The sequence below is a fragment of the Necator americanus genome, chromosome III (genome assembly GCF_031761385.1).
Source record: "Necator americanus strain Aroian chromosome III, whole genome shotgun sequence".
NCBI classification, from domain to species: Eukaryota; Metazoa; Nematoda; class Chromadorea; order Rhabditida; family Ancylostomatidae; genus Necator; species Necator americanus.
The window spans coordinates 39,605,168-39,626,082 of record NC_087373.1 but is presented as its reverse complement, the minus strand read 5'-3'; the positions used below and the strand labels follow the sequence as shown (position 1 = coordinate 39,626,082).

General features: G+C 37.9%; 1 protein-coding gene across 5 annotated transcripts; it reads left to right on the top strand.

Moving 5' to 3' along the window:
* Positions 1-348: 348 nt before the first annotated feature.
* RB195_012388 (uncharacterized protein) lies at positions 349-14,168 on the top strand (the record flags this gene model as incomplete). 5 transcript variants are annotated; one of them, XM_064194214.1, is made up of 17 exons in its annotated part: positions 349-462; positions 1,724-1,876; positions 1,946-2,059; positions 2,132-2,250; positions 2,875-3,053; positions 3,128-3,280; positions 3,337-3,443; positions 3,554-3,660; positions 3,743-3,860; positions 4,070-4,155; positions 5,196-5,295; positions 5,654-5,782; positions 11,199-11,309; positions 11,357-11,464; positions 13,109-13,210; positions 13,817-13,945; positions 14,004-14,168. In XM_064194214.1, 17 exons carry the CDS (start codon positions 349-351, stop codon positions 14,166-14,168), a joined length of 2,094 nt encoding a protein of 697 aa, XP_064051797.1. The 5 variants fall into 5 exon arrangements, with proteins under 5 accessions (XP_064051797.1, XP_064051794.1, XP_064051796.1 ...); XM_064194210.1 differs by lacking the exon at positions 11,199-11,309; XM_064194213.1 differs by lacking the exon at positions 13,109-13,210.
* Between the last annotated feature and the right edge of the window lie 6,747 nt (positions 14,169-20,915).

Here is a 20,915-nt window from a genome sequence, read left to right as displayed (position 1 = left end):
AATAATTTCATCCGTGCCTCCACGGTTCCACTTTTCGTTCGACGCGTATCATCGTTTCGTTGTTCGCTTTTTTCTTTTAAAGTGAATTTTATGTCATTATTACAATTTGTTTACGTACCGTAGGCTCTCGTCACTCCTTCACGCCTTCTTTCAGCAACGGCCGGCAGCAGGCGGTGTGGTGACGTGAGGCGAGATTCAAGAGGACTCACTTCTGGAATCGAACGGATAGTCTACTCCAACGATAGGAAATAATATCATATTCGTGTATTTACTGTAGCTATTTCTATTCTCTGTTATCGTATTCGACGGACGTCTTCCATTCTTCTGCCTCCTTCTTCCCGTAACGTGATGCTATTACCTGCCCGAAAAAGATCACTTATATTCAAACTAATTATACTAATACCAACTGTTTGGATATGTGCATTATTTTATTTTGCGCTTACTGATCGTACAAAAAGTGCCGTAAGTGGTTTTTTTTCTTCTTTTTCCCTTTTTTTTTCTTTTCATTTCTGTATAGTAGTTAATCTGCTGACCTCATTACAAAATATCTTCTATTGAGCGAGAATTATTATTCTGCGCTATGCTCTGGTGCTAAAAATAGTTTCATCAGAGTAATTTGCGCTGGGGGCCGACCATAAAAGTCTAAATTGTGTTCTTTTTTCTCTCGTAATATGCTGAATGTAAGAATTTGAGAAAGAGAGAAGGATTAAGAATTTTAATTAGAAAATAGGAAAAAGGTGCGACTTTAGTAGGTGGAGAATTATGAAAGCTCGTCTGATGCTCAAAATCGATTAAATACTCTGGATTTTACAAGCTTTTAAGAAGTATTTCTATCATATAAGTATTATACATTAATGTTTTGATATTCTTGAATTAAATCTTTTGTGTAGAGGAATAAGAAGAATTTTGGAGGATTTCAGAAACAAATCCTTGATTCGAATGAATCATATTCATCATCAATCAATTGATCATTGAATCACAAAGTTTTTCCATTAAAATCACTCGGGAACTTAAGAATCAATATCAATGTTTGTGTCAGTCTTCATTTTCTAAAAGCAAAGATGTATGTATCACTTAACATGAAGGTGACTTTTCAAATTTTTTGACCTTCTACCTATGATAGCATATCTCTACCGTATTTTTAAATATTTTTCAAAAAACCTTATATTAGGGCAATTTTTAAATTTTCAAATTAACTGACAATATTTTTCATTCATTGGTCATTTTGATCCTAAACATAGTAAACTCTCTTAATCATTTCGTCTTTTCTGTTTTTTCTCTGCTTTTCTTGTAATTCGCTTTTTCAAAATTTTGGACTAAGAAAAGTGATCTACGACTAACATGCTGGAATTATTTTGTTGGAATTAACAGTTCCATTGAAAACTGATATTTTTATCGTCGACTAGGGTTTTCTAGGGTTTTTTAATCGACAAAATTTTTAAATTTTGGTCAGACTAACAAATTTTTTTTGGTCTGATGTTAAATTCCCGCATGCGGGCAGTACTGACCACAGCACTTGACATGATAGAGAAATGATAGCGTCCATAAAATCCTCCAATTTTTTATATCTTCAGTTTTTCATATGAACTGCAATTACAATCGATCGATTTATATAAAATCATCGTTCACATAAGATCCAAGAAGTTTTAAAAATCGAATTTTTCTTGCCCCAGATCCTCTGGAAATCAAATTTGAAGGATTTCGACTGATGTACTCAATTTAGATCCTCAATAATCAAGAAGAATTTGCGAAGCGAATTCCACGAGTGCCTTTAGTTGAAGGTTTCGGCCCTCCCATCAACATAGCTGTTGACAAGGAATCACATCCAGAAAAATCTGTTGAGAAGAAGGAAAAGGATGAAGAGCATGAAGAAAAGGTGAGTCGACTTCGCCGAGTCGAATCAATAGGTTTGTATTGATTTTATTGATTTCCCGATGCTTTTCAGGTGCGAAATTTGCCAAAGCCGTTATTTATTGTAAATGCCTCTGATCCGATCTATAAGTCTGGTGATCCGAACCAACCGGGCGAAAAAGGCAAAGCAGTGAAGATTGATAAAAGTGTTAGTCATCGGCTCTTCTTAACTTTTATTTTTTTATATTTTTTTCTAATCAATTCAACAGTCCTCTTCTAGGGGCTCACGGCAGATCAGAAAAAACTGTACGATCTTGGCTTCCAGAATAATGCATTCAATCAATACGCTTCAGATTTAATTTCCATACATCGAACACTGCCCGAAATCCTTGATAAAGAGTGAGTCACATCCTCGTTTCAGGTCTTTTATCGAGAAATAGGAGATGCTCGTTGACGTGAGTCATGGTTCCGTGATTAATCTTATTGTTAACGGGAATTCGAAGTGTAGGCATGGGTTTTGTGGGATACTTCCTGGGATTAAAATTTAGGGAAGTAGCGAAATTTGAAGCGGTTGGCATAGTATTGTGGTGACCTTCTGTGGAAAGTACTGGAACGATCTCGATGGATCAACTGCTCCTTGTTCTCTTTCTTTTTCTCTCTCTCTTTCTCTCTCTCTCTTTCTCTCTCTTCCTCTCATCTCAATTTCTCTTCTATACCTTTCTTTCCCTTAAACGTTATTTTTTATTTTATAGTTTGAGAAAAAATGACCATTATCGCTTAGACGAATCCTGACTAAATTCAGGGTCAAAATCTTAATCTTAAGACCTTAATGTTATGGGTTCCTCAGTTATTCATATTTTCTTCCAAAATTTTTGACAATAAATCCATAATCTTTCACATCATATGTGGAGCAGAGTTTTTGTTATTTTCAAGGATATTTATCTACACTTCCAAGGAAATTAATGAGAGACTAAGCTCATAAATGTCCTTAAGGACTGTGGAAATTATTCCCATTCATTTAAGATGCCTGACGGAGAAATATCACGACGATCTACCGGATACTTCAGTCGTTGTATGTTTTCACAACGAAGCATGGTCCGTGCTTTTACGTACGGTACATTCGGTCTTGGAGCGAACACCTGACAAATTGCTCAATGAAATAATTCTTGTTGACGATTTTTCCGATATGGCACACACTAAAGGTTAGCTTTCTCCGGCAACAGCTATCGTAATCCACTACAGTAATCCACCATAAGCGTATGAGAATTCTTTTCAGAACCGTTAGCCACGTACATGGCTCAATTCCCAAAGGTGAAAATCCTTCGAATGGAAAAGCGGGAAGGTTTGATTCGGGCCAGGTTACGTGGTGCGGCGGTGGCTAAGGGGAAAGTGTTGACATACTTGGATTCACATTGTGAATGTATGGAAGGTTGGTGACGTCATCGAACGTGATTCGTCCCCAGCGAAGGTGTCCTCGTTTTCCAGGATGGATCGAACCGTTGCTGGATAGAATTAAACGTGATCCTACCACCGTAGTGTGTCCTGTCATTGACGTCATTGATGATCAGACGTTCGAATATCATTATTCGAAGGTAAATAGAAGGATTTTCTCTGCTTTTTATGTTTTTTGCTTTGTATTTTTTTCTTTTCACGTATGTTCCATATTTACAGCTTTTCCTGCATGTATTTATTGTTATTTTAGGCCTACTTCACTAATGTCGGTGGATTCGATTGGGGTCTTCAGTTCAACTGGCACTCCATCCCAGAACGTGATCGAAAACTGCGCTCCCGAGCGATTGATCCTGTCAGGTGGGAAATTTTATTCAATATTTTCTTTTTCTTTTTTTTCTGCATTTTTTTGACATTTTACTTATTATAATTAGCTGTATAGATCGCCCACTATGGCCGGAGGACTGTTTTCTATCGATCGAGCCTATTTTGAAAAGTTAGGCACCTACGATCCAGGTTTTGATATTTGGGGTGGAGAGAATCTGGAACTATCTTTCAAGGTAAAAATCTTATTTTTTTCTACGATGTATAGTCGACGCCGACTATGTACAAGCGTGTCGCAACGCATCTGCCTCAAAAATACCCCCTTTCTCTCCTTCCCATGCACTCCTCCTCCTATTCTGCTTCAATCAAATATGGATTTAGACTGTTCCATAGAGAACTTTCGGCGCCGACGGTTTGGTTGCACAGATTTATTGATTTCTTTCAGATTTGGATGTGTGGAGGGACGCTAGAGATTGTACCATGTTCACACGTAGGACATATATTCCGCAAACGATCGCCATATAAGTGGAGGTAATTTTTGAGGAATTTTTTCATTTTTATTTCTATGGAACGTACAATATTGGTGGCTTCTCTTATGTGACGTACATAATGAATCTATCTAGAATCCCAGTTGATTTTTAAAAAAGAGAAAAGGAATTAGTTGTTGTTTACGTCAAATAATTTTTTTTCAAAAAAGTATCAGCATTTTTAAAAGTACTGTTTTGATTTGGAGAGAATTCGTTATCTCTATGAAAATTAGTAGTAATAAGCATTATATATTAAAATGTCTTTGAATCTTTGAAATTTCAAACAATATATTCTAACTATACAAATTTTTAATGAAACGTTGAGTTGCTAACAAAAAAAAAAGAACTTTTTTTATTCGATCCGTGAACGGCAAACAGAAAAACAGCGGGTTTAAGGACTTACGGTAAATATTTTGTGAAAAATGATTGTTATTCCAGAAAAAAACAGTTTAAAAAAATAACCCTCGTTGAATACTGTACGCATGTAGTTCTGTGCTGTTAGTCGATCGATCGGTGGTCCATAACTAAGGATAACTTGTGAGGAAACAGGCAGGACCCTCTTTTTCCTGCGTTGCTTTCGGTATACGGCCTTTCTCTGTTAATTTGTTTGAGTTTCACTCCGACTTCTCGAAAAAAGTTTTTATATTTTTCTTTTTTTCCTTCTCATTAGTGACACTCCCATGTAATGTAAATAAACGAAAAAATATGCAAATAAATAATAGGATTGTGATTTGTTTTAAAATGAAGGGATTAAATTCATTATTCTACATTAAATTGTCAGAAATACGGAAAATAGAGAAAATAGAAAAATAATAAAGGTGGCAGAAAAATATCATTTTGGAATTTTAATTGCTGTTTTTGTTTCTGGTAAATTTGCTTTGTATTTACATAACTATATATTTCATGTACAAATAATTGATAGTATTCAATTAAAATCTCATTTTTTGTCACGTTTTACTTAATTAACTTTAATTTTTCCTACAAAAAATACCGTAAACGTAATGAAACGTAATTAAAAATGAGAAATTGTTTTCGAAATTTCAGAACCGGTGTCAACGTCTTGAAGAGGAATTCTGTTCGATTAGCCGAAGTATGGTTGGACGAGTATAAGAAATACTATTATGAGAGAATAAATAACCAATTAGTAAGTTTTTTTAAATGCATCTTTGTTATGGGATCCTTACCGGTTCCTAGTAGTTTTGTGATGTTAATTGACTCCATTAGTTTGAAGACTTCATAGCCTTAGTTTCCTCTTACTACCAGCGATTTTTCTGGAAGTAATACCATTATTCTCATTAGAAATTGCCCAGTTACTTTTTCGTTGAACGTAGCAGCAACGACTTCCCCCGTAAATCTTAAACAGACGCTATAGACGCTTAAACAGAACCAAAATACCTTCATAGTTTCTCTAAATTGTCGATATTTACATATATTGATATATTATATTTATTTATTTATTTATATATATTAGATATATTCATATTTTATTTTCCAATATTCAGGGTGAAATTGGCGATATTTCTGAGCGTAAAAAGCTTCGCGAAAGGCTTGGATGTAAGTCGTTCAAATGGTATTTGGACAATATTTTCCCGGAACTTTTTATCCCAGGAGAATCAATAGCTAAGGGAGAGGTACGTCTTACGATACGTGTTTTCCCTTGTTTTACTATCCTTATTTCCCCACTTTCACACCTTTCTTTCACTGTCTTCGTTTCTTCTTCTTTCCCCATTTTCATATCTTTTGTCACTTGCCTTCGTTTCTCCTTATTTCCTCACTTTCACATTTTTCCCTTCTTACCTTCGTTTCCCTCGGAAAGCTACCACAAACTATTTCGTTTTCCACTGTAGAAAAGGAAGGACCCTCACAGTTGTGAAAAGTTGAAATTTTTGATGGAAGAGGTTGGCGAAAGCCTTGGACAAACGTACTGGATGGGGTAAAAGGAAGAAAATGAGAGAAAAAAATTCAATCTTTCAAGTCTTGCGCTCTGTCGACCTCGCCCATCTTCTCCTTCCTTTTCTCGCTTGTAAAAGTGGGATCACAAACGGTACTGTGGGTCAGAAATAAGAGCTTGTTAAGAATAAATGTTGAAAATGCCAGAAGAAGGAAAGAAATTTACTTTGCTTCAGCAATTTAAAGAGAAAAATTCCTCAAAAAGTACATGTGTTGGTCTTTTTCCATTTCTTCCGCATTATTTCATACATTGTGCTTCAAGGTGTTAAGAATTTTGAGTTGTCATACCTTTAATTAACTATCCTAGCGAACCTTGACAAAATTACACATTTCCAAGAAATTCGGGAAATTCCTCTTCACTTTTTTAAACATATGACATGCCAAAATAATACTGGTGTTTTTAATACAGACTATTTTGTTGCCGTGGATCTTGACTATTATAATTTATTATAAAATACTATAAAGTAATAGGTAAATAAATAAATAATATAAAATATTATAACTATTCCTTAGATCAAACTATAAGAAGAAAACACAGTGATAGCCGCGGAAATTCATCTCAGATCGAAAAAGATGCGTAGTCTGCAAGAAAAAAAAAGACACTAACTGCTAACGGAGGTCTTGAACTCCTTCTTCTTAGACTTTTTTCAGGAAAAAAATTAGAAAAAAATAAACTTACATATAGTGATAGGTACGGAGGATTCAGGACAGGTAGTAAACAACTTACTAATTTTTTTTTACCTATCATTTATTATTCCTATCACTATGTTATAGTTACGGAAAGAAGATTTTTTAAATGTTTAGCCGATCGAATTTGAATTTCAGCAACGTGAACCGATGCTGCCTTAATTATTTCGATGATATTTTTATCACCATGCAGTAGTATTCCTTACAAGCTCTATATTTCTTGCCTCAATGTACCAGTTTCATGCTTTCACCATATCTCTTTCACTCTCACATACATTATTTTCCTCTTCTCTTCTTCGCCTTTCTATCCGCTCTCCTTTCATTCCCTTCCCACACTGCTTCCCTTAGTAATGCATGCTTTTCAGTTCCAATTATCTCCAAGTAAAGTAGTTGTTTCATTGTTTTTTTTTTCGTATTTTCACTGAATGGGCGGCGCATCTGGTTGCTGTCCGACGTCACACCTGTACGTTTATGTGGAAGGGGTCGGGCCGAGAGTTTTGCGATTAGTTATAACAGCTGGAGAAAGTCCCACCGCTTTTTATGTTGCTTCATGTGCTTGAATTTGTGTTTCATATGCATCACCGTGTCACCATTAAACGCATGCACAGCTTCCTTTCTTGCTTTTTAACCTGATTCTCATGGTTTGGATAAATCTCATTGTTTTCCTTTTCGATCCAAAATGGGGGGAATTTCCTCTGCGTCTCTGACAGCGTAAGCACTGCTAGCCAGGGAAAGAGAGCTGAATTCTTTTTTCAATCCGTTTTTTAGTAAAACAACTAGTCAAAAAAACCATTTTTTTGGGAACTTTTTGGAGACTGGGGCTTGGAAACCTCGCAAATTATGAAAAAAGAAAACATCCGAGTGCAGCAGAAACGCTGAGGAAATACGAGATTAGATGAAATAAATCCACCCTCACGTGTCCATTTTAGTAAATAATTTCTCGAATTTTGATTTTTTTTTTCACTAACCATTTATACTCTATCTTGAACGCCTTACACGCCTTACTAATCTGTTTCTAAAAGGAGAAAAGTAGAGCTAATTACTATTAGCCAATTACTTACCCAAGTAGAGCCTATTACTTTGTTTTTTGTGAGGTGAAAATTATGCATGAGACACATTTTCAACGGCTTTCACTTTTTGGAGATTGGGGCTAATCGTAAGCTTAATTTTGCTTCTAACTTGCGAATATGAAATTTCCATTCAAAAAAATCCTAACTCTATTTTTTTGATGTCGCATTCCATGCCAGATTTTGAAAAAAAAAGGAATTTTAACAACCTTACTCTGCATGGTATTAAATTCTAAACCTTTTCAGCAACTTATTGAAAGTTTAATTCATGCAACAGGGATGTGACCGACTTTTTCCCGACTATTTATAGCTTTTCTAAAACTCTCTATATTAGGGAACCCTTTAAGGCCTTTTAAATTACTAGCACTTGATATGACCCTGTAGTATTAATGAAAATTTCATGTAATTTTCTGAAAAATTTCCGGAAAAGCGGCAATTTCTAAATAAAACTAATAGGGTTATTTTTATCTATGTGTATTTTCTTTGGGAAACTCGTGTTTCTAGACGTTCCAAACTTCTCTTTTTTTTGGCTCTGTTCGTGCTCTTTCAACTCATTCTTACTTTTACTTCTACATTTTTCTTCCGTTTTTATTCTCTTACTCTCACTTCCACAAGCACTATTTTTTGGTCCTGTTTCTGTTGTTTTTCGTTTTTTCACGAATGCACAGCACGCACAGCTCACATACTTCTACTGCTTTTCTGTCGCTGCATTAGAGTACTGATAGAGGCTCTTATTTATTTACCTTAAAGAAGCTAAGGGTTTATTAGAGATTTTAGAGTTATGATCATTTTGAAGGTCTTAGCGGTTTACAAAGGCACCGTATCACAAAGTTAACTTAGTGTCGAAACCAGATGAAAAATATGGACTTTAGAGTGTAGATTACGAGCACGAGCGTGATGCCACACAATTCCCCCTAGTGGTCCTGAAAAGCGGCGTGGGAAAAGCGTTTGTTCCTACGAGTTACGTGTGAACGAATCTTGTGCACGCGCCGCGCACTAGAGCGAGCGGTCGAAAATCAATTAGGTTTTTTGGCAGCATTTTCAAGTGAAGCTAGTGAATAAGCTGCTGAGGGGACCCGATCGTGTGTCAAGTTGTGTGTTCTAACGTACCTCGTAGTGAGAAAAATCCCGTTCCCACGCCTTTTTTCTGGAAGATCAGGAGAAATGGGCGTCGTAATCTACTCTACGAACTCTATCATTTTTATGAAGTTTCTACGCTACGTCAATTCGTGCGCGTTGAAGCAGTTTATCACGATATTGAAGACGTCCGCTTTTCTCCACGAATGAATAGGGATGATGGTGTAGATTGCGACTATGAGCGTGGTCACCCTTAATCCAGTAGCCCAGGTAATCCTCAAGTAGTCCAGGAAAAATTTACGGAATAGCCTTCTGTGATCCTATCTCCCCAACGATGCAACTTATTACGGCTAGTAAAAGTGGAAAATCCGCAACATCCAATTAAGTTGCATTATTGAAGGGAAAGAATCATGCAATACGGTTTCACACTTTCTTTTTTGGATTACTACGAGAATTTCGGAGAGATCACGCTTATACTCACAATCTACATCCATATCTCTTTCTATTCGTGGATAGATGGGAAAATTCGAAATATCTGGAGGATTGCTTTTAAGAGCATAGTTCTTCTTTACGAGTTCAAAGAAATTCTTAAAATGCTTGCGTTCAAAGTTTTATTAAAGAGGAATTAAGAAGCTATTTTAAGAATATAGGATTACTGTGGGTTAGGAAAGGATGCACATAAAATTAGGAAAGTTATACTTAAAGAATATGCACTATAGGTATAAATTTCCTTATTAAACCCCATTAATTCCGGCAGCTTAGATTTTGTCCCTAGAAATCCCTATTTTAAAGACATTTTTGTCTTAAGTAAAGCAGTGTATGTGTGTTGTTAGAGCTGTGATTTCGTATTTTTAGAATAGATCACATCCGACTGCGTCTACCAATTTTGAATTCATTAGAAATAAATTATATGTGGACAACTCGTACGGATGATTATCCATGTTTATTGCGGTTATCCAACTTGATTTTTCCTTATACGCTAGCTTATAGCGCATCCTGAAATAGCATCAGTGCGTTTGCAAAATTCTTGATTCTTGTTTTTTTTTCCTTGTTTTTGCTTTTATTTTTGAAAAGACTCAAAGGAGATGTTTGAAATTTTTTTTACGTGAGCGTAGATGCAGTCGGAGGTCAGTTTGTGCACGATTTAAGTTCACGTTTTCGATCCCTGTTTAACGTAGCTATATTGTGGAGAAAACAGAGTCATCGTCACGTTTTAAGGTATTATTAAGGTAAAAGTATACCTTGAGTGAAATTTCCCTCAACTTTCTTCTCTTGACGGTGCACATTCACTGTCACATTTTATGTAATTTATTTTCGAATTTGGACATTTTCCAGATAGCTTATCTTTTAGAATATCCACTCAAAAAAATTTCCGATCTAAATTTGAATAATGTACCAGTTAATTATCAGTCAATATTGGAACAAAAATAGGGAATCTCCGAATTTGGATTCTTTTTTTCCTTTTTTTTTCTTGATTTGACCAGTAACAAATGAAATACTTTAGGTTTAGGTTCTAAATGATGCAAAAGAAGAAACAAGCGTGTTTTTGTTTGTTTGGTGCTCACATTAATTTTTGTTCACATTTAGCTTTTGCTAAGATGCACTGGCAACAGCGAGCAAATTTTTCGTTGTTTGCTTAAAAAACAGCGTTCGGGGGAATTTTTATGTTGTATTCTTTTCACTATAGGTAGAGTTTGGAGCCTATTTTGAAAAAATTGCAGCGAAAGCTCCAAACAACCCGCAACAAATCCTGGAGTCAGAGCGTCAAGAGCATCACAGGACTCCGTTTACCCAACAAAGCAACTCTTTACACACTTAGTATCGAAATAAAACCGCATGAAGTGGATTACTGGTGAGAGTGTCCGTCAGGACAGCTTTTCGCACCTAAACGGAAAGTGAAATTCACGCCACGCGATTTATATGGGTGTAAAGCGTAGCCTCGTTGGATGTGTTGAGTCCTCTAAATTCTGGATTAGTACGGGTTGTGTTTTCGCTGTGATATTTCTGGAATATGCTCCCAACACTATCTACTAGAGGAAAGGAAATCGTCATAGAAAATTTCTCTTTTTTCTCCTGACGAAAGCTTCTCTTAACGTTGCCGATCCCGGTTGTTGTGACTGTGTCGTGACTCTGTGTTCCCTGCACCTTGGCTAACTTGCAAACCTATGGAAAAAGAGCTGGTCGTTTTGATCGTGCACGAGTTAGTCGTGCACCAAAATGACTGGAACCTGTGTGCGGTCGGTCAGCGGCATGTGAATGTGTTGAGGTGCGGAATCTGGGCTCTAATGCGGATCGTTGTCTGGACTGTGCGGTGGGTCGGCATGAAAAGGAGAAGCCGGTGGGACTCTACGGGTGTCATGGCCAGGGCGGCAACCAGGTGAGCGCAGCTCGGCTGCAATCACACTATCCACTGGGGCGTTTCAGCTACGAAATCAAGGTGCACCGTATTGTGTGGATAGTCCGACCGATTCCGAAGATTCGTCGGAAAAACCGATCACACCGTATCCATGTCACGATCAGGGTGGAAATCAGGTTTGATCAGAGAAACGAAGATTCGTGGTGAAATGAAAAAGAAATTGGCGAAGTCAAAATGATTTCTTTCCAGATCAGATCAAAACTGTAAAATCCCTATGATTTTTTAGCCTCCGAACAAGCTTTTTCAATGTAATTCAAAGTGAATTGCCTAGTTTTGGAAACCTTCGTCAAATTAAGAGAGGACTAGGGTTTCTAGATGGCAAAACAGCTACGATTTTTCTTCAGACCTTTAGATTTTAAGATTAGCTGGAGTGTTCTTACCCATATGTTCGTTTGCAATTTTTTTCACCGATAATTTTTGCCTCGAAATATTCCTAAATTAAACTTGGATGCTACATTCTGAAGTACCCCAAAATCACAAGTGCCTTGATAGTTTAGTTTCTGACAGTTGTCCGAGATAAATCCAGATATTTCGGGAAATTTACAATTAAACATTTGAAATTCGCATTTTCCATATCAGAAAAAATCTGGCGAGTCTCATTGTCTTTAATTTTGGTTTGGTGAAGATCTAATTGTGTCATTTTCACTGCATATTCGAGAAAAAAAAATCTATTTCGCTGATGCAAAAATCTCTGCATTTGTGTTTGTGACATTTATCCGGACAACTGCCACAGCAACACATGTTGTTTCTTAGAAGTGGTCTAGGAACCTTGTTAATCTTAGGGAATTTTGTTAATTTAGAACCCTTGCTCTGGTAATTTTCTGGGTTTTGTTGAGAACTTTCATCTTTTGATGATTTTTTGCGAGATTTAAAGTATCCCTGCACTAAAAATGCATGGAAACTAAAAATGAATGAGGTGGATCAGTCAAATATATGACTACGGTACTTGCGGTTCACTCCGCTGCACATTATACTCTTAAAAACTACATTTTTTTTTTAATATTCACCTCTGGTGAAATAAGAGAAAACACCATGGAAGATGTGATACAGTTCGAGTTCTCAACGTGATAATAACTAGGATCTGGTGAAGCTTTTTTTCCGCAAAATTGCGTCACACTTGATCCAACATAAACGAACCAATTCCAGAATGGATCGTTTACGTTTGATACGCTTACAACTAACGCTTAACTAACTGCGATTCCTCTTAATAACTCGAGAAACTATTCCTCAAGTAATAAGGGTCTTTCTTTTTTTTTTGTTTTTTTGTTCACAAACAATACTATGGTTCTTCTACTCTTCTCACACTCTTTCTTTTCATTCTTTTTTGCTTCTACGCTTATCAGGGAACTCTTTGACAACGGTGAGAGGTGGAGAGAGATCCTATCCCCGTAGTGAGTTGATTCCAATGACTTTTCCACAGAATATTTTTCTTGGATATAAATAAAAGTTAATTATTTTATGCTGATTAGAAATATATATTTGCTAACAGTATGAAAAATGAGCAAAAAGAAAGATGGAAGAAAAAATGTAGAAAAAAGGCACTACAGCAGAAGTGCGCACGAGACCACCAACCTATAAGGGTTTCGTTATGGTCGCCGTGCTCACTTCTTATTTTCTTCTCGAGACCCCAGTAAGGCTTCGGCTACCATGTATGCTTTAACATAAGTTCTGATCCGATCTCTCTATCTCATACACTGAGATCAAAGATTTCCATATATGGAAAGCTTTGCTTTTACGATTAAAGCGTATAAACTGTGTAGCTTCGAAATGCTGGCGGTGGAAATCGACAATGTTTGGACTATGCGGCACATGGAAAGAAGAAATTCGGCTTATACGAATGTCATATGCAAGGAGGAAATCAGGTTTGGTTTATTGTGAATCCATGATAAGATGCCCTCACTGGAATCGCTAACATTTTCGAGAAAAAAAAACGCGGTGAGCTACGGTGAGCTTACATTTTCAGTCTTTTTTTTCTCACAATCCTTTTTGTTTTTGTTTTTCAACATCGTTCGTAGTGGTGGTAACTTGGAAACGAGCACTTATCGCGACTTGTATGTTGATTTTTACTTATCAACTATTTTTTTCTTGAGAAATAATTCTAAATAAAAGAAATCCGGAATAAAGACATATGCTGTGTCCTGAGGAATTGATACTAACTTATACTGTGGTATCCAAAAAAAAAACTTCAATCGCAGCCGCAGAGCCCTTGAATGAATCCAGCAGATACTAAAGTAAGCATGATGAGTATTTTGCTTGTTAGAGTAGCGCAGAACTAATTAATTTTTTTAAAATTATTTCTAAGACAACATGTGCAGTGGAGTGAATCGAATTCCGATGTTAAGGAATGATCCAGAGGTGTTTTTTTAGCAGGATTCGCGGAAACATCCGTGAATGGATGATGATTCAAGCCCAGTGGAAGTGGTTAGGGTCCCAATCATAATTCCTCAGCCAAGCACATATTATTTTAGTATTGGATGATGTCAAAAGATGGAGAAATCCGTCGTGATGAGACCTGTGTCGATTACGCAGGACAGGATGTGATGGTATTCCCTTGTCATGGTATGAAAGGGAATCAAGAATGGCGATATAACCATGAGGTGAATTATGGTGTGTTCCTGGCCAGATACCCGGTCAAAAACCCCATTTCCATTTCAGACCGGTCGAGTTTTCCACGCTGTCTCGCAGAAATGTCTGGAAATGAGCAGAGACGGTGCACGATTAAAAATGGAACCTTGTGATGCAGCGAATAAATATCAACAATGGAGATTCAAAGAGTATAACGAGGAAAAAGCGAAGCAGTACGGTGTTAGCATACCGTAATACGACATTTTGTGCAATTCTTTAGTGTGCTTACGGTACTCTTCTCGTTTATACTCCCTCTCACGACACATCTATTTATCAGTCTCATCTTTCCATGTCAATACGATCAATACGTTCACCGAATAGTATTCTGTAGATGATCCTACTGGCATTCTAATTAGTCAGTACTATAGTGTGTAGGGTACTGTAGCTTTCGTCGTACTGTACCCGTAGAAGCTTTATTCGCTTTCGTAAAGAAGATTTTCCGCGGTAAATGCTCACTTTTTCCGACTGATTGTGGAATGGATGCTCTTCATCGGAGCTACGTCCATCGCTCACAATTCTGTTTCCGTCTCTCATGACGAACAACATTGTTATTGTTAGGCTTTTCTTTCGTTTTTATTTCTTTTCTTTTTTTTTTCTCTGCATTGTTTTAAAGAGTTTGCTGCAAATTCGCTTATTAGCGCATATCGTACGCTGTGCGTGCACGCTGTCTCCGACGCCCTTCACGTGGACGAGTTATCCTGTGCCGTTAGTCGCAGACGACGTCACCACCGCACCATTCTCATTCCTATTCTGTTCTGTGGGTACCCGAACTGGATGTCTGTGATGATTTGTTTGAAAATTTTTATTGCACTTGTCCGTTTTTTTTTTTAATGTAATTCCTCTCCATGTCTGCCGCAGACGTTATCATTATGTGTATGTACACAATCCAGTCCTTTCTAATTTTTCGAATGATTTGTTTTTCGAAGCTTTTTGTGATAGTTGTCCACCACCGTCATTTGCATTTTTTTCTCTTGAAGGGGTGTGCAACGCGTGTGTGTGTGTTTTTTTTTTTCATTCCTTTTGCTTCTGGATACAGAGTCATTATGATGTCAGTTCTTAGAGGAGGGCGTGCGCGCGCCATGTCTGCGCACGCTTTTAATGTGCCTAAGCCGATCGACAGATATTTATGTTGGTTACTCGGTGATTCAAAATGAAGAGTTCTTTTTTTTTGTGAACTTCGACTTTGTCATAACATCTGCTTCCTAATTTTTGGGATCTTTTAAAGTATAAAAAGATATCCTTGTTCACTACATAAAACTTTTTTCTTGGTAAAAATTACAAGTAAACCGTAAAGAATAGTTCGTACAATCAAAGGAATACCTCATTTTTTTTGGAATCCTGTGGATCAGAAAAAAACTTCTGATAGTTCTTCGACATTTTATATGTTTTTTTTTGTTTGAACTTTTTGTTGGATGTCCTAGATAAGAGAACCACTCATTAGACGTTGGACAAGAAAAAAATATAGAGTTTCTCCTTGATTAGGAAGTTTTTTCATTGAATTTATCCTGCATCGCCTCCCCAATCGATCGAATTTTCGACCATTCGATTTCCATTAGGGAAAAGAAGAACTTGAGGGTTTAGACTGGAATCCTCTAGTTTTAGTTCTCTAATTACAATTATTGTTAATGATAGTTCTAGCCAGTGTAAAAATTTACCATGAGATTAAATCTACTATTTATTTATACGTAGTTTTCGCCAAAAGTTTCGCGGTAAGCTAAATTACATAAGTAGATCAAGAATGAAATGTGCGTAAAGATTGGAACCTTATGAAATACGCTTCGAAGTCAAAATAGCGTAAAGGAATGGAGCATAAATTATGAAGAAGACCTTTTTGACGGACATTTCAAAATTCACGTGGAAATCACGTGTGACGCCCGTGCTCTGCCAAGTTCGAGCTCTCGATTTGCTGAAGTAAAGCTTCTATTCATCTTAGCTCACGTGCAAAAAATGTGCAGTGGTTTTTTTCAGCTCGTTTCCGGGACACAAAAAAAAATATCTCCTTTTTTCATTGAACGGATTCCTGAGGAAATATGACTATATTGGAGGTCAGCGGTTTCCCTATGGCGTATCCTCCTCTATCGAGGATAGAACTCGCGTGGTCGCCGCTGTAGTGCAACGGTCCTCGTTAAAACTGTAAACAGTTCAATTTTTTTGAGAGTAGTGTTCTGTGAATTTGACAGTACATTTCTCTTTTTCTTACCAAAAATGGAGTTTTTGAAGCGTAGATCAAAGAAAGAGGATAGCGGTGCTATCACATTGAGGCCCGCGTCAATTTTCTTTTCATACTAGTCGATGGGGATTCTTTTTTTCTCTTTTTTTTCTACGCAAGCCTTGGCTGATTCACATTGTCTTTCAAAAATAGGGTTTTTCTTCAATTTATTACATTTCTACGTTCAGGATTCTTACTTAGCGTTTTCTTCTTTGCTTCTGGTTTCCTATCAAAGAAAAAACACAATGAAAAATAGTAATAAAATAATTGAATGAGCTAGCTGTGTAGGTCAAATTTCCTCCAATACGGTAAAAAAAAGCTTACAGCCATGTTCCTAGTTTTCTTCACTATATCCTGAATGTTCTCCTATCCTGCTCAAGCGGCTCTTCTTCTCCGAGGTTTCGAATCAATTGTGGTTGATCATATTTGATCGATTCGATTGATTTTCTAACCTACCTGGATGAGTTGAAATGGCGGTGAACCACAGTTTTTCATATAACAAGTTGATTTTCCCAGTAAAATAGTAATTCACCAATAAAGCGAAAACGCAGAATAATTGCCATCACGAAAATTGTAGCCTTCATGGAATCTCGGAATCGGTTTCCATAAAAGCTCCAATTACGCTGGAAAAGTCATAAATCTTGCTAACGGGCTTGAAATCTTCGCATGGAATTCAATCGATATCATTTACCCAACGTAAAAGCGTCAAACAAACCGATAGGAAAAATTGGCAACGCATTCAATAAATTTTAAGCGAATTGTCTCGCAAACCCACTTATCTTAAGTAGTTATGACGTCATTGATTTTGACCATGCAAAAGAGGTACCAGACGCTTACAAATAGAAAATAAATTTCTTTTTTTAATTAAAAAAAATCCTTCTGTGAATATTATCCACGTGGCGGTGATACCACAGGAACAATACTTTGAGAAGCAAACAATTTGATTTGAATTGGTTCTCCTGGTTGCTGCAAAGAAAAAATCTCGGGAAATTTCCAATTTTTCCTCTTTTCTCGAGGAGACGGATCAAAAAGTGTCAGGCTGAGGATATTGGAACATGAAATATTAACTGAGAGCTGAATTAATCAGCGATAACAATTTTGAATAATGGTAGGGTTGGAGCAACCTCGTAGTTATTGATTGATAGCGTATGGGTGTTGGACAGCCGTGGAGATCATAATTGATCACCGATGGTGTCCGTAAACACGTCTATCACCGTCATTAGCACCCGTGGTCGCTTAAAAAGGTTCTAACGCATTGCGTAACGTAACGCACGTAACATGACGCTACACAAATTGATATCCATGATAAATAGGATCGCTAACAGTTGGTGACAGTAACCCACAAACATTTTGACTAAGATCGGAGTAACACAACGGTGGTCAATCGTCATCGATCGCAAAACTCCTAGTTACGTCCCAAAAACTACACTCGTGCCGAGGGTCCCATTCGACTTTACATCTTCTTCTCGAAACTTGCACTTGACCAAGTACAATAAGTTGATCATATTGATCGGAGATCAACAGGACATTAGTCTACCGTAATTTTATCCACTTGTTAAACGAAAAAATGAAAAAAGTAAAGATTAGTAAAAAATCGGATGGATACGCTGAATTATCATACAAAAGGGCCTAGCACGATCGTTACCTGGCAGATCAATTGTTCGAATCGATTAACTCTTACGATCAATACGATTCTAGTGCTCTTAAAATTATCACGATTTCAGTGCTCAAAAAAAATGAATTTAGAATATTTGGGCTATAGTGAAACTTGTCAAAAGTTGACTTTAGCTAATTCATTATTAAAAAAAAAACACTTCTGAAGAAGAAATTCGAATCACGCATCAAAATCGCCTTTTCCATAAGATTTATATTTGTATTATTTGTATTTATATTTTTATATTTATATTTATATAAATTATTATATTTTATTTATACTTATATTTATATAAATTATTATATTTTGTTTATATTTATATTTTTATATTTATTTCCCTTTTATAGTACCTGAATCTAAATCATGTACGATAAAAATATATAAATTTATCTAGCAGAGAAAAAATGTTGAAATTTGAGTAATTATCTGTAAGTTTCCAAATTTCCCGCCCTATATTTGAATTTCCAATAGAAAACGAAAGTAGGCATAAAATTCACCGCTAAAAAAAAGTAGAAATTTCTGGAAAAGAATCGCATACCTCCCGCGCACAGATCCCCTGAAGATCAAACCGAAGCCCCGCCCTCGTGGTCAAAATTTCGAATGGATCGATCGGGTCGAGTCCCTCCTGTTCCACGAACAATTTACGATGCGGGAAAATGTGGCGCGTCTTGCCTCGTGGCCACGCCCACACACGAAAATGACCGACGATCGCCGGCGTTGCCGCCGACGTCACGCACGTACGCACCCGAAAAATCGATAATGCACGCGATTGGTCGCCGGATCCTGCATCCTATTGTTTTCACTTACAAAAGGAGTATAAGGGTGATCGAAAACAGCGTGGACGTAAATGAAACACAAGAACGTGAATTGCACGTAGACGCACGAATGATTGTTGCCTGCTCTGTTATCAGCGTTTAGATACCTGCGTCTTTCGCGCAACGCAGAGCTCTGGGGAGGATTGGGTCTTGCGGTCTTGGAATTATTAGAATTTCTCTCCTCGAACTTACTTTGTGAAAAAAAAATCCCCGGAAATAGAAGTGTTCATTAACGACAGCTGCCTATCCACACGGCTGGTGCAAACGAAACGTGAATGTTCGTGACAGTACTTTTTCGTGACGGGACTCCGCTACTGTCAGGTAGAAGTTCTGTGCTTACGTATTTGCGTTTTATTTTCCTCTCAAATTCATGAAACAATATTTATCAAGACCCATCATCTATTAGAATAAGGAGAACTGGTGAATATTCCGAATCTAGTTGCTAGGCTCTCGTATCTCTTAATGATGACCGCAACCCTGATCTACCCTGGAATACGGTATCCGCAAGAGTGCTGATGTTCGATCCCTGCCTCATAGTCACGTAATTTTCACGGTATCCCACTCGATTTTGACTATTTTTCCGTTGTTCTAGGAAGAAGATCGCTTCACAATCGAATCGCTACTCTAATAACCGTGCAGTGGTTGCATAATTGGGCGGAGCATCCGCAAATTCCTGATTTCAACTATTTCTTTCGTGTCCAATCTTTTCTTTCCACACTTTTTTTTTGGAATTTTTTTCATTCTGAGACGTAAATCACACCGTTGATTTTATGAATATTATCAATATTTTAACAAAAAAAAAGTGGATTAATGTACACAACACTCGTAGCTGGTCGCTACTAACCCCATTTGGTGCGCAATTGTTTTGTGACGAAAAGTGCTGCAAGGCAAATCGGTTGTCGACGGTTTTTTCTCGTTACCGTGGAGGAAATGTGGTTTGTAATTGATAAAAGAAATTAAGAACGCTTTGTGGTGCTCCAGATGGGTCCCATTTCGCGTTTTCATCCTTAAAATAGTTGGGACCCACACGCAGTTTCGGATACGCAGATTTTTTCCCATTGAACTAAGCATAGTACGAATGCGTAACACCTTGCAAACAACGTTTGTTGATCACCACTTGGCACTTAGCCAACTTTTCCCAGCGTGACGAGAGCTTAGTGACGCGTGCGGATTGCGCGAGAGTGGCGAAGACGAAAGCGTCTGATATCGATTGATAGCGATGGCCATCGTTAGTTCGGCTGATCCGAACACAGTCATGTCCCGAAGTTGGAGGAGAAAATGACTGAGAGTTGTGCATTTACGTACTTGTAATTCCATAGATCACCCTCATTCATCATTTTTCCTGTATTTTCCGCAGATATTGCGACAAAATGTCGCAACATCGAGTCTTAAAGCAAAGTATGTCCATCCCCAAACTATTGAAATATTTTCGAAATGTTCTCAGCAAGCAGAAAAGCATAAAATTTGTTTTATAGCTCCTAAGTATTTTCCAGCTCCATTTATGTTTACTTTTTTTAGAAATAGGCCATTTTTACTTAAGTGGAACTCTCCTATCCGTCTCTAACGAGGAAATGTAAAATGATCTCCAACAAAATCTTCCTAAAGGCTCGAATTCGACTGCAGAACTATAAGCGGGAGCACTCCGTCTCCCTTGGGTCCCTCATGGAATGCGGGTACTGTAGGAGCTAGTGTGTTAAGATCGAGGGTGTCTCTGTGTGCGAGACGCGGCGACCTCGATTTCGGTTCAAATCTGCGGCGATCCCTCGTCGCGTGCTGTCGCGACGTGTTCCCCTGACCGCTGGCTGAGAGGCGACGAGCGGAGGCCGTTGATTTCGACTCGCCGTCACTGCCCTGCCCTGTCTGCGTCTCCGCCCAGCGCACGCTCCATGCTCAACGACCTCGCCACCCTTCGCTCTACCGCTCACTGCATTTCCGAACAGCGAATAGCAGGTCTAGAGTGGTACATTGGAAGCGTAACGATCACGATCCTCTACAAGGACTGTGGTTTCGGTCCGCAACTACGTCCTAATGCAACTTGACACCATACGGCGACAGTGTGACGCGGCCTGTGACCCAATCGTGCGGTCGCGGTTGCGGTCGCGTCGCGGCCGTATCGATCGTCGTTGGCGGCTGCCGCCAGTGGCCGAGCAGGGGCGTGGCGCCGTCGCCGGGTGTCGGGCGGTTGCCGCATCGCGTCCGCACACGCATTTCACGCACCATGCCCGCGCCGCCAGGTGGTGTTCGCGGTTATACATTAGTGTTTA